Source organism: Cyprinodon tularosa, unplaced genomic scaffold, assembly GCF_016077235.1.
Source record: "Cyprinodon tularosa strain WSP-4 unplaced genomic scaffold, ASM1607723v1 ctg159, whole genome shotgun sequence".
Lineage (NCBI taxonomy): Eukaryota > Metazoa > Chordata > Actinopteri > Cyprinodontiformes > Cyprinodontidae > Cyprinodon > Cyprinodon tularosa.
Window position 1 is genome coordinate 418,099 of NW_024038427.1, and position 14,737 is coordinate 432,835.

At 38.4% G+C, this 14,737-nt stretch overlaps 1 protein-coding gene across 3 annotated transcripts in view; it reads left to right on the forward strand.

Moving 5' to 3' along the window:
- The window catches only part of LOC119780315 (protein shisa-8), a 142,724-nt gene extending 129,791 nt beyond the window's left edge, over positions 1-12,933 (forward strand). For all 3 annotated transcript variants that reach the window (XM_038280316.1, XM_038280315.1, XM_038280317.1), the window contains one exon: positions 8,753-12,933. In XM_038280316.1, the coding sequence (XP_038136244.1) occupies positions 8,753-9,249 (497 nt within the window). In that variant the 3' untranslated portion in view covers positions 9,250-12,933. The remainder of the gene's footprint in view (positions 1-8,752) is intronic.
- Positions 12,934-14,737: the final 1,804 nt, after the last annotated feature.

Sequence of the window (14,737 nt, forward strand, 5' to 3'; positions counted from 1 at the left end):
TACAGCAAAAAGAAGACAACAGACAACTAAAGTAAACTTTACAGAAAATCTTCAAGAGTAGCAGCTATCCTTTCCATGTGTGTCAGAGTCAGAACCTATGGTGTTTACACAACATTTATCAGGGTGGTATACATCTGTAGCTGCAGCTTAGTGTTAGTGTGTAGCTGTGAACACCTGGAAACAAACTCCAGTGGTATATATGCATGAGCATGCTCGTGTATGAAGGATTCACAAAGCTTCTTCAGAGGGAATGTATGCTTAATAGCAGGTGTGGGCGGCCCCAGACTAGACCTGAGAAGGGTAGATACACCTGTAGCCTGACCCCCTAGGGGCCAAACCCCAAAAGGTTTTTTAAAAAATAAACATAAGATTTGATGTTGGATGAAGATCATCAATGCTATGGGAGCTATGCATAACCCCACTTCTTTCTGAACTTAAGCCAAATCTTTTGTTTCCTCTTTCATTACTGGTTGAACTGATTATTCCAGGTATATCTGGCCATGGTTGCTGAGGTCAGGCACACCTCGATTGATCAGTTTATTGGGTAGAAAAAGACAAGAAACAAAAGTGCTGCCTTAAGTTAAAAACATAGTGGAATGGTGCATAAAGCAATTGAGATCTGCACCAACATTTTTGAGAACTAGAGTAACGGAGTAGTTTTCAGAGATCAAGAAAAAATTTCAGAGTGAAGAGAAGAGTGGGTGATTTTGGTTAAAAGAGAAATCAATAACTGTCTGAGAACAATTTAGAATTGATACTTATATTAAAGGGATAGTTGAGGTTTTTAGACATGAAATTGTAAAAGGTCCTTGTCTGTAGCTTAGATGCAGCATTCAATACTGCTGCCAAGCCTCCTGCTGTGAGAAACTAACATACCAGAGAATAAGTAATTTCCACTGCCATACAGGGGCAGTGATAATCAAAAGTTTTTAACCCTTTAAAGCCTGATCCAAGAATAAAACAAAACAGAAAATTACTTTTTTTTTTTTTGAATTCCTTATTTGCCCGTTTAACAAAATATGTAAAAAGAAAAAACAGAAATACATTTTTGATATTAGTAATTTATTACTATGCGATAAGTCAAGATTATTTTTTGTGTAGTCTTCTACTGGCTGTTATCAGGTATATCTGATTGTGTAAAATAGGATTTTGAGCAAAGTTTTTACCATTCAATTATGCAAAAGGTGTCAGACGCAAAACATTTCAGAAACCGTATGTATCAAATCCGATACATTTGGCATTATAGGGTTAAGCTAGATAAACTATACATGTGTTTTGTTGGTGTGTTTCAGTCATTTTAAAACAAACAGGCACTTTGTCAGACCTGGGTATCAATTAGGACGTTTTTTGGGCCACTATCACTCCGCCTTGTAGACGGAGTGATTTCTGCAAACAGAAACAAAAGAAACATTTCATCAACATGACAAATGGTTAAAGGTTGCTAACCAAAGTGAACTATAAGCAATTATTAGAGATGAAAAATATGTAATAGCCTTAAATACTATATATCTTGTTTACTTTTTAAATTCACCATTAACTACAGTGTGAACTCAGGCTCAGGACACAGACCCTCATCTCAGCTGTTGTAAACAAGTAGACAGTGTGGGGAACGCATTTAAGAGGTATATGGGTGACTTTTGAATAATCCATTTTAATTAAGCTCTAGAAGGACTGTTTCATCATCCTTCATCCAGCATTGACACCGGTAAGCCGTATCCCCTCTCCTGCTCAGCGGTCTCCTCCAAGAATGTCTACCCAGCAGGATGCATTATCTAATAGCTTAACCAAAGGTTTTTCTAGGAAAAAACTATACATTTTAGATGCAGTATTTATGGATTAATCTACCTGACGAAAGAGCTTGATCAGAGAGTGATCCTCCAGTAGAACCTGCCAGGTTACAACATACATTTTCATGGCTGTTCTTAGATGTAAGTAGAAAGAAAAAGTGGAATGCTTCGATTTGAACCGTAATGAGAGCACTTCAAAAGAATACAGACCCCTGTCCCCAAAAATGTCACCAAGGGCCTGGATCCCTTTGTCGTACCACTGGCTAACTGATTAAAACTTCACCCTATTTAGTCAGGTTCGTGGCCCAGTATAGACATTTTAGCTTAACATTTTAGTGCAGTGTTACAATACGGTAATGAATATGCAAAGTAACGTTGTTCTTAGAATTATCCCCATAGAGTAGTAAAAAAAACTAATAAAAAACTAGAACTGCAATAGCTTTCCCATCAGATGTATATAGATATATATACATAAATATATATACACACTTGTATAGGAAATACAGTAGTGACGAAGATGAGGAAGGACAGCTTGACACATTTATCTGTGCTCTTTATCGACTCAATGCGCAACCAGATATGAATGGAACAATCAGAGCTGGAGATAAGTGCATGAGATGCTGATACTAAAGAGTTTAGGACAAGAAAGCAAAGTTTTGAAGGGCAACAGATTACTCTCAACAGAGATGGTAACAGAGGTTCTTTAATTGAAGTTTTTAAAAATGAGAATAGCGTAGAAGCGCAATTAAAGCTGGAAGAAGAGGAAAGGAAGGGGAAGATATATGTAGACTAACTGGAAAGTGGCTGTGGAGAAAATAGAGATGTTCCCATCTCATTATTCTGCTCTGTGGCTGAAAAACAAAGGCTGATTGCGGCTGCAGCAGAGAACCAACTACATGAAAATGAGCGTCAGACACATTTCAGTGAAAAACACTTCAAAGTACCAAATCCCTCACACACTGAGGTGCAATATGCTTCACTATTGCTCTCCCCATTTCTAAGTACTGAGCTCAGTCCCAGTTTGAGGACACACATGCTCGTCTATTTGGTACCTGCTCTTAACATCACAGTGTAGCAGATATGAATAAAGGCACCCACAGTACAGTGTTGTTGTTTTTTTGTTATTTTCTTATTCCAAAAATGCCCTGGGTAGAACACTTTATATTTTAGAACTATGTATATGTATAAAATAAGTTATTACCAGCTTTTTGCACCTTTCCAATTGTATTTTGGTTATTTCTCTGTTGTGATAAGTTCCAAGTCTTTGAAGTTGAAAGGCCTCCGAGCCATTACCCTTATTCACAGCTCCCTGCATGGATCATCAGCCAAAATAACTGCATTAATCTTGCTGGGCCGCTCTAAAGTGTAAATACTGTACATTTACTGTACATTTTACTGTAAATGCTTTTTCTGATCAAAATATAATGATTTAAAGCAGAACATTGGGGGAATGGTGCGGTAAATTTGCTTTTAGAATCTGATGATATTTTACATAATATATATTTTGCAGTCAACACAAGTTAACATTTGATAAGCTTGTTACAATTGTTTTGAAAATGATCTTTTTTCTCAATTTTTTCAAGATTGAACAAACTAAAATTACTAAAATAAAGAGATTATAAAACTTTCCAAATTTTTTTCTTTAAAAAACTGAGGCCAAATTATATTGACAGGGAATGCGGCAAATGCTCACCATTCATCCCTTCACACCTGGTTATCAGGTTGGTAATAAACAAGCCACTTGGTTCAGAGATCCTCACTGTGCACACAAAGTCATGGCTAGGGCACAAAAACAGTTTGGATAGCAAAGCTCACCGTTTGCCAGGTGAAACAGCAGGTCTCATGGAGTCTGCTCTCTTTTGAAAATCTTTTTTTAATAAAATGCGGTTGGACGGCTGCAGCAGAGATTAATTCTTATCAGAGCTGAGCGGAAGCAGGCTTAATGTGTTAACCAATATTTAATATTAGTCAGAGCTCTGCTGATGATTATCTGGATTTAATCAGATTACAAAAAAAAAAGTCAGGTCATTGTGGGAACAAAATGCATAAGAAAATATAGAGCCACACTGGTGATGTTTTCACATATCTAAATATGACTTTAATGTTGTATTAACTCCTAAGAGCTGTGAATATAACAACCAGACTATGCTATTAAATTAGATTGCTTTTTGTTTATGTTATTCAGTTTGCATGATTTAATAATTGAATAATTTAAGTTTCAATTTTTGTGCATATTTTATTAGTAGGAGCAGAAAAATAGGGATACATTTACTGGCATTAGTAGGCGATTCATTTGTTAAAACTCATCACCATGCACATGTATAACATTTAATGCTTAAAAAGGCATTGCCACAAAAAAAAACACTTTTTAAAACAGCAGAACTTAAATGTTTCTAATGACACAAAAAGAAATTCAACTGTTTCTTCAGGAGACTTTCAATTATTGAACCACCACTGTGGTTTTAAACTCTGAATGTACCAGCAAGTCCCCATAGAGGCAGATTTTTATTATTATTATTTTTTTTTAGCAGAAAACGACCGAACGGTTTATAATTCCTTCCTCTCCCTAACCTGTTTGGTGTCATTTGCAGAGAAAACATACAGCATTGTGTTGTAGCAATGCCATAACACCTTTCTGTTTAAACCAAAGACCATTTCCGTGTGCAAAAGGCCTACGTTTCAAAGAGGTTAAGAGTTTCAGACTTGCAATTCTTTTAAAAACCTTTCTTGGAAAAGCGATCCATAAACTCATCAGTAAACACAAGATGCAGTAAAAGGTGTCTGTTTAAAATTAAAACTCCTAAACAACTTTTTTTTTTTTTGGTCGCATTATAGACAGGAAGTTAAATATTTTAGAAAAGAGAAAACAACTAAATTTAGCTTCCAAAGATGCTGAGGGTAAATTGAATCGTATCCCGAAAATAGAAGGATTAGGAAACGTTAGGAAACAACAAAGCTTTGCCAGAGGAAAGCCACAGGACTTTGGCACAAACACTTTTTAATATAGCTATTTTAATTAAAGAAGTAAGACAAGAGCAGGTGCACTGGCAGCCAGAAATGATGAATAATGGTTTGAAGAGAAAGTAAGAGGGCAGATTGTGGAAGTCAGCTTCTAGAGTAACAGTGGATCAAAATTGTGGTTTTCTTTGTATAGAACATACACAAATATTTAAGATGTATGCCGATGCTTCATGTGTCAGTTTTCAAACTAAACTCAGCTCAATTGGCCTCTAAGGGACCTAGCTTCCTTTTCCTGACCTGGATATGTAAACTTATCAGGGAAAGCAGGGAGGTCAGACCTGACGGTTCAATCTGTGGACAGAGCTATTGATGAAGTCTAATCATTTCCTGTTTAGTGGTTAAACAAAATCATACATTGTTCAAGGAACACAGGAAGAACAAAGGTAATGGTCAGGTAGAAGATGACCTGTAGATATGGTGACAGGTTCTTGACTGGTTGCAGAAGCTCTTTGCTTGAGCCTTCTTTGGTACAGTTTCTATGTGTAATGACCACCTCAGGGGTCGATGAAGGGTGGGTTCCTCTGAGAGATGATTAATTGATCAGCAAGTCCTTAAGCTCCTCAGACGACAAAACGATAAGCACTTTTTAAAGCTCTCTAGAAGTGGTTCAATGTGTTTCCATCCTTGCTAAACTTAAATGCTGTCTGTATTTTGGAAGTTCAGTAAAAAAGTTTGGTTTGTGAAGATAATGTGGGAGTCAGGGTGTTTTTGCTATGTATATACACAGGCTAGAAAGGAAGGATGGCCAGAACAAATGAGAGAAAATCACTCAAGGGATAGAAAGGTTTCCATTTGATGGAAATATGCTGCAGGTGAGGGCGACGTGAGTTCTGTAACACCCTGATATCGGTACACCAACCATCATTTACATAAAATCATTTTTCACCGCCTCTCTTTCCTCCCCCTCACCAGCAAAGAGCAAAATGATAAAACCATGCAGAGTGCCAGAGAATGAAGGCTTACTTGCCATAGGATTTTACGTTTCCACCAAAAAGGCTTCTTTTCTGCATGTTTGGGCTCATATAAAGCACAACTTTAAGAGGCACCAAAGTTTATCAGAAGATTAAAAAAAATGTATTGCTGTTTTTTTATTCTAACTTATCTAAAAAAAATCATTGGTGCTTTGCATTAAATGGAAAAACATTTGATTACATCTTTTTTTTTAAATGAAGGTGGGAAATTATGCAGGATGGATATTGGCCAGATAAATGGTAAAAAGCAAAAAAGTCCATTAAGTTTTAACCACATGCTGCAACAACATGTTTTTGCAAAGTTTACAAAACCTATTAAACTGAAGTTTAAGGCTAGATGTCTCAAACGTTATCAATTAGCATTTTACAGAGCAAGCACTCCTAGAATAGCTCCTTTAACATTCTGTGCTGCATCACAATTAATCCAAACAGAGCATGCTGTAAAACTCAAAAATCCTTCTGCAGCTCCAGCTTATGCAATTATAATGCAGTGGCTCAGACTAAACCTAGGGCAATTTTTAGGCTGTGAGTGGAAAAGAGCAAAGCTGATGTTTAAGAAGAGTAGGAAATATGTGAAATATGGAGTTGAAAACAAAACTGAGGGCTCAGGAAAAACAGTGGCCCAGATGGGAGATTCTGCGAACTAAAGAGGATGTTGAGTAATACTGTCACAGCGGATCTCGCTGTCAGCTCCGCCTGGCGACAACATGTGTGGAAACACTTCAGTGGACAGCAACAAACGCTGTTCTTTAAAGGGAGGGTCTGTTTAATTTATTGTCACTGTGCTGTCCCATATTTTTCAACAGTAGTCCATTTCCAGCTTCCCCTCACTAAGAACCACAGTATTTCAAAGTTCTGTTCTATGAGGAAACGGAAATTATGTATTGTTCACCAGCTAAACACTACGTCATCAATTAATAAGCAGGATGGGTCATGCCATCAGGTAGCATTGGCTATCTTTTCCATTTTGCTTACATCTGTTTGTTTCTGTTTGTTCATCTTGGCTTGTTTTTTTTTTCTGAAAAGCTGCCTTAGTTTAACCATTTAAAAAAGAGACAATGATTTTATTCATGACCAATTTTATTTCTCTACAAGGTTGAAATTTAAAACTGAAATAAAACATTTTTGAGTTAAATTGTTAGTTTTCTAGGCCAGTGTTTTTTAACCCTGTTCCTCAAGGCACACTGCTCTGCATGTTTTGGATGTTTCTAAACTTCAGCACACCTGATTCAGATGATTGCAGTTCAGCAAAGCCTGATAATCCGCTATCAATTGATCACAGGTGTGTGGAAGCTGGGAAACATCTAAAACACGCAGGGCAGTTTGCCTTGAGGACCAGAGTTGAAAAACACTTTTCTAGGCTTCGGTATTGTCTCAACATGGGGGGTGAGGTTGCAGAGAAAAGTGAGGCAGAGATTAGTTCTTGTAGGTTTAATGAAGAGATACTGAGGCAAACACCCAAAAATACCAAAAACCAACAAACATCGGGGAAACTCATGTTGGGAGCCAGAGACAAGGAAGCAACAAACAACAAGAAACCAGCACTGAAGAAATGCACAGAAGAGTGTATATGGTAGACAAAACAAAGACTGGGGTAATCAGCTGATATGGAGCAGGTGTGGATGGAAGAGTCTAGAGCTTGGGGAAGGAGACAGGCACAAGGGGGCAACAGAGAGCAACTTAAGACTACTTAAATATATCACAAAAATAGAAACAAACCAAGGATCAAAAAAACAGAATTACTCAGAATGAAAAAAGCTAAAAACTCAAAGTCCAAAAGGGGAGAACCATAACATCTTGTCCCCACTTCACCTCTGTTTCATGGATGCTGGTTATTTAGTTTAGAGTCACAGTAACACAGTTGAGTCCACGGTAGTGTCCCAAGCCCATAACATCATCAGTGACCCTTCACATCCCCACCATGGACTGTTCTCCCTGCTGCCCTCTGATTCAAATAATGAATTAAATGAAATAAATGAAAATAGGGTAGAAACTTTTAGTCTTAAGATAATTGTAAAAAAAAATTCATACATAAGCTTTGACAATATCATGATCATTTATCTATTTAATTGCAATATTTAATGAATAGAAAATGAAAAGGGGTCATTCTTAATTTTCAACATTCTAACAATTGTAACTAAACAGAACAGGTAAAGAAGTTTAATACGAACCATAATAGAAATGATGTTTAAAAAACAAAAATGCAGCCACAACAAAGACAGTGGAGCTGTTTATAACTGGGCGAGGCCAGTGAAAGGTAATTCTCAGGGAGCTTTTTCGTAAAGTTTGTCAAATATTTTTTCAGTATATTGTAAGAAGTGCAATAAGCCGCGTGTATCTTGGATTGTCTCTTATAAGCTTCTCCTTGTTCTATGTTTATTTTTTTAAGCTCAAAGAGAATTGCTATTTCACTCTATCTGTCCTCCTGAGCCAACGCATTCTGACTCCCATCTCATCAAATACTGACGCTTTAGACCTAATCTCCCTACACCTCACATACTGATGCAAAAGGGGTTCACCCCTATCAATATATTGATGCCCAAGGTAAAAGACAGGTTGCGGACATTTTACCACATAACAAATTTAGCCAACAAAGTTGTTTTTGATAGCTTTATGTGTGTGGTGGCATGTATACTGGTGTTTCTTTAGGTATAAGGGTTAGGGATAAGGTAAAGGATGGGTTAGTGCTACTTCATTAATTTGCAGTTCAGCGAACATTTTCGCAAGTTCCTGCCACAACCTGTCATGCACCCTGAATGTCAATAAATGATGTGAGGGAATGACCAGGCAGCAATATTTGACATGTCTGGAAGGAGAATGTGTTGCATGAGCTCCTATCAAAGAGTTTTACTGAAATGTCACTTCAACTAAATTGCATCTGGTGTGTTCTGGCATTTAAAATCTGTTCATATACAGTAATCCTACTGAATATATTTTCACTAAAGTCTGTATTTTCTTTTTTTTCTCCTCCAGACACAGGTGTAAGAGACTACTACAAGAGCTATCCGATGGTAGATTACACCCACCGCCAGTCTCCTCCAACTTTCCAACCAATCAACTTCCACCCCAAGGACAAGCCCTTCCTCCCACCTCCAGATGTCCATGCACCTCTGGCCATAACCATCAACGCCTCCCAGATGCCCAAACCCAAGATTTCCAAAACCAACACACACCCGCTCACCTCCAGCTCGGCCTTCAAAGCCTGGGACCCAAGCAAGAGCCACATCCCGCACCCAACAGCCACCCACATGAGTATCGGCGCGCAGCAGCACCATCCCATCCAGCAGCAGCACCACCAGCCGCTGCACCAGCAGAACAGCCGGCGTCAGGCCTACTCCCACAAGCGGCAGTTCAGCATCGAGACGTTGCCAGAGCTCTTCTCACAGCCGTTGGGCTACGGCCACTCACCACACATGCACCCCAAGCACAAGGGACTGGCCACCAACAGCAAGACAGAGGTGACAGTGTGAAGGAACAGAGAGGGCGAATAGGCAAAGACATGGAGTTCATCCTGAAAGGGATGTGCTTTGATATCCTTAATATCCACAGCTTTGGTGTTGTGGAGGAGCAAACAAATATCACATCTGGGATTTTTAGTAACTGCATTTTCCTCACTGTTTTTAGCAAGAACAGAAAAAAACAGCATCTGTGTGTGGTATTTGTATATTTCTAAGACCACTGGATCGAACCCCAAGCGGATAAGCTGTGAAGGTGACGGAGCAGCAGGTGACATTTCTGACCCTTTGAACATGGCAGCTTTTCTAAATAATTGAGTGGCCTCTCAGTGTGTTGACACACCTCTCTGCATTGTCTCCTCCTGCATCTCTGCAACCTTCTGCTCCCCTCTGTAGCACCTTTCCACCATGCCCAAATAGTCAAACTCCACACAGAGACTTTATTTACCCCAGAATCCCTTTTTCCCGTGAAATTCCTCGGCCTCTCATCAGCTGAAATAATATCATTGTGTTGTCAGCTCTCTTTGCCCTGCGGTTTTCTGAAGAGTGAGATATCAGCCTTGCGATTCATACCAGAGAGGAGGGTGAGGGTTTGTGGGAAGTGTTTGTCTCAATCTAGAGGCAAACGCAATGAGAATGATCCAAACCACGTGCAGACTCCCACATGCATACATGTACACAGTCGTCAAATATTTTCTGCAATGTCAAAAAGCCTGCAGACTCCACTTCCATTCCCCCCCGGAGACAAACAGAAACACAATTTTCTCTCAAAACACTAATTCTCTGAGACTTGTGAAATGAATCGGTGAGCTGTCTTATTGTGTGCAGGGGCTTGATGAAATGTCTCCTAAGCTGAGGATGTTTATAGCTGCAAAAGAAGCTACTGATGCTTGAAAATTTGACAGAAAAGTTCAATTTGTCGAGCAGGATCATTGTGAAGTTCCCTGGTGTAGCTTGTGCCAGTGTTTCTTTATTGATTGAATACCTCCTCTGAGATACATCTTGCTTTTTTTCAGCTCTATGCAAGCGTAGTAGTCGTCAGAAGTATTTATATCCTTTGAGGTTTTCATTTTTTCTTAGCGGTAACGCTATTCTTTTTCACTGGGATTTCCTGTGTCAGACCAACTAGGGCATCACTGAAGGAAATCGGAAGGAAAGGGATTGATGTTTATTTTTTTTAAACCAAAAATAGTAATCTAAGAAATATGGTTTCCCTCCAGATTCACCCTCTTAACAACTCTTAACAAAATCCAGTGCAACCAACTGCCCTCAGAAATCAATCACTAATTTCCACCTATATGTTTTTTATGTTGTTCTAGCATATGAAATTACAAAAAAAAGCATATTGATGCTTTAAAAGTGGAAAAAAGCAATAAAAGCTCAAGGAGTGTGAATACTTTCTTCAAGGCTCTGCAAACACCGGCTTCCAGATAGATTATTACCAACATGCAGGGTTTCTGAGTGTAAGGAGAGAAAGCCCTGATGCATACAAAAACACCTTTACAAGGGATGCCTGAGTGGAGCCGTTTGATGCGAGTGTTTAGTGCTGCTGCTTGCGCTGCAGTTTGCTTCACTCCCTCTTAATGAAGTGTCTCAGCACTACAAGTGAATGACTGCTAGCACTTAAACAAATCACTAATGTAATTCATGCCTTGGACGCATACAGCTTACACATCAAGAGAGCAGCTTGGTCTGAGGCTATGCTTTCATCCAAATAGAGGAGCAAAACAGAAGAACTTTTTATCCATACTAATGCCTATCCAGCAATTTAGATGTTTGGATTTACAGGTCTAAAATTTTATTTTTATTTAGATTTTTAATGATACGGATATTAGAAATGCAAAATATTTCCTTCAATGTTCTTTTTTCAGTTTCAAGCCATTCTTTAAGACCTCTTTATTTCAACAGCCTTACAGTTGTTGAGAATGTAACACATTTATATTCTCAACACGTCACATGCTGACGCTTGATCAAAACATTTGGCGTCACATTTGAGGGCTTCAGATATCCCTTAGGGCTGCTGTTCTGTGTGCCCTGTAATGATTTACACCAGCAGCCTTCTGAATCAGGACAGTTAATCTGCTTGCCAGGGTTTCTGCAGAGGCTGTTGAAGGTACAGAGACCCTTCTTTGGTTTGAAGATGCAAATCTGTTAAAACAACCCAATCTCCCACTATGAGTTAAACGGAGCTAAGCTTGTTCAACATGTTCTTTTTTTTTTACCCATCAAGCATTGCACATTAGCTGCAGCTGAACAGTTTTAGATGTAATACATTTGACTTTTTTTGGATTTTCTTGTCACGATAAGTAAAAAGAATCTTAAAATAGATGAATATTTTATGGCGGCAGCATGATCTCAAATCGCCAAAATCCAACCAGTGAGAAAAAATTTTTACTTTTTTGCAAGTGTTTAGTAAAAAAGATCTTTCTCATATACATATAGGGAACTACCACCTTATTGTTAGAATTTAACTTGTTTAGGTAGTTTAGAGTTTTCTTTGGGTAAACATGCAACAACCCATAGGCTATTTTTTTTTATCAGTGATTATTGTGTCGAGGTGAGAAGGTTGTTAAAAGTCCTAACAAAAACAAGGCTTTCTTGGGCTACTGTATATAGCCTCAAACTCAACACTATTTCAGACATTTGAGTTGAAAAAGCTTTCTGGATCGGAAACAAAACGTCTTTAAACTTGGAAACAAGTCAGGTGAATTGTTTTTTTTTAAAACATTTTTTGAAGTTGTTAAAGGAGGTTAAAAAAGCTCATCAATAAAGAAGGGGCATTTTGGGTCCACTATCTGTCAGATGCTACATCTAAAAGATAACTGTTAGAGGCATGCCAGAAAAGAGCCCCTTCAACAACAGAAATATGTTGAGTTTGTGGAGACGAGTGCTTTCATCAGAAGAGTCTAAAGCTGGCGTCAAACGACACTATCCTGCCATTTTAAAAATGTAGGCAATGCTGGTAGAAGCGCAAGGAAATGATGCCAATGTTTTTAGAACTTGAAATATTTTTTCTAAATAGTGCATGTGAATTAGGATCAAAGTTGGGGACTACAGTACAGTGGTCTGCATTCTGAGTGCAATGCTTTAGCTGTTGTGTCTTCATCTTTTTGCGTTTATTTTTACGTGAGGATGAGTCAGTGTAACAGTTTTTAAATGGCCATTCAGGAGCAATGTTGTCTGCATAAACAAATTTGAACCTGAAAAGGTTTACAGCCTTTAAAATTCGGCAGATTTTGCTAAGGCACTATTTTTGCATAATGAAGCCTCTTAAGCTACATGAAACAAGAGACTAAAAAATTTTAATACACACAACTTGGAGGGCGCATATCAGTGGTACAGTGATTATTCGATGGGAAAGGATAAATCTTCTAACAAATTCTTAAAACTTAGGATGGTTTTGAAGCATAACACACAATGCTGCCATCAAACAAGCAACCAGGCTATTTTCTACCAGCAAACACACACTAGTAGCATCCAGCCTTAAGCTGATGCCTCAGTTTATGGCATCCAGCTGACTTGTGGTACATTTTCAGGATGGTGGATTTAGTTTTAAATAGGGCAAGTTTCAAAAAGAGATAATATTTCTTACTGCAGCCCTAAATTAACTGAAATAGATTTTACGTCTTGTGAGTGGCTACTGACTGTTCACAGGTTCGCCTCACAACCCTGTTTAAAAGAAACATTTTCGTTTCTGATTAAAAAAAAAAAATATATTGGTTTGTTGTTTTTAGTGATCTTGTTCTGCAAAGGGATTCCATCTTAAACCAATATTTCTTCGAAAATATTTTTTCATTCAGCTAGTCTGACTTACCAATTAAATTCCCCTTCAGTTGTTATCATAAGGACACCAGATATGCCGCAGTGGATAAGTCTGGCACATGCTACAGCACATCAGGCAGGTGGTGGAACCTCATCAAACTGCATCACTTATCACAGTCACACCCTATTTAGCACTTTTTTTCCCCCACCGCCTAAACCTGCTCCTCTGCACCCATGGAAGGCTGACGGATGGGTACCAAGAGCTTGTCGGGTGTTGCTGCCCACTGCTTCAAAATCTTATGAACCATGAATCTCCCTGGGTCCTCCTACTGTGCGAGTTACTGTGTATTAGGAGTCAGCTATGATGGACGACAGTGTCAAAGAAAGCATGGCAGGCATCAAATTCGCTCCCCACTGAACAACCAGACACAAACATGATTAAATTTGCACAAATGCAGAAGGCTACTTGAATTTCCATATTATTTTATATCTGGATTTTTTAAATTCCAACAGCACTAGTTAAAGTTTTGGCAAGTCTGGGCAAATCATCAGTGAGCAAGATAAATCTGTCTTAGTTTTTATGTTTAATAAAGACGCAAATGAACAAAAGCAGATAAAATAGGCCAATTAATTATAACTTTAACAAGAGAGAATAAATCAAAAGTATAATGCAAGCTTAAAATCCTGCAGGGGTTCCTGGACTGCACCATACATGGATGTGAAAAACCTGCATAGTGAAGCTGCCTCGAGTGCTGCTAAGGGCCTGCTCACTCAATTTTATAATAAGGGATCAGCAGAGAATGGGGATCATGAATACAAAAGCACCAATAGGATATGCATGGTGTGAAAATGCATCACATGCATCTGCGCTTGTGCTCTCTCTTGCTCTTTGGTGTATTTAACTTGCCGTGTTGTAGCTCCGGTTTTTCTACATAGCGTCCCTCTTTCCTCAGGACTTTTAGTCCCATGAGGGGAAAACGCTTTTAGTGTGTCACATTAGGTGAAAAAGCTCTCTAGCCTTTAAATCCTTAACTGAACTGTCTCAAATCTCAAATCTCTCCTAATGCATTAAAGGAGTGTTTCTCAAACTTCTTATAGGTACCAAAATCGGTATTAAGGCTTCAAAATACCGTCACATTTAAAGATATTTGAAAACAGGAGCCTGATATAAAAGGAGGTTTTGGGTTTTCCTGAAGAAAAGTCTTACCGTATTTTTCCTAAAAGGGTTGTGATGAAGATACATAGATCTTACAACATGAGAGGACATATGATAGTAGATTCACATGGACAAGACCAGTGGGATTTTAGAAAAAATAAAGATAATCTTATGTTTTAAACCTTAAAATAAATATCATACTAGATCCGTTGTGTCAAACTCATATTAGATGTTTACACCTGAATCAAATAGCTAAACCAGCTCACTAGGATAAAGTGAAGTTATGCAGAACTCTGCTAATAAACTACTACAGGAGTCAGGTGTGTTGAATTAGAGATTCATCTTAACGCTGCAGGATCCTGGCCATGGAGGACTGAAGTTTGGGAACACTGTCCTAGATGACTCTGAACTGAGCAGAGATTCTTTAAAAGATAGTTCAAGATTTTATCCATCCATCTTCTTCCACTTATCTGGGGTCAGGTCGCTGGGGTCGTAGTTTCAGTAAGTAGGCCCAGACTTCCCTCTCTAATGTCCCTCTCTCGTAATGAGCATTTATTATAGTAGTAGACAATTTCAAAGCTTTAT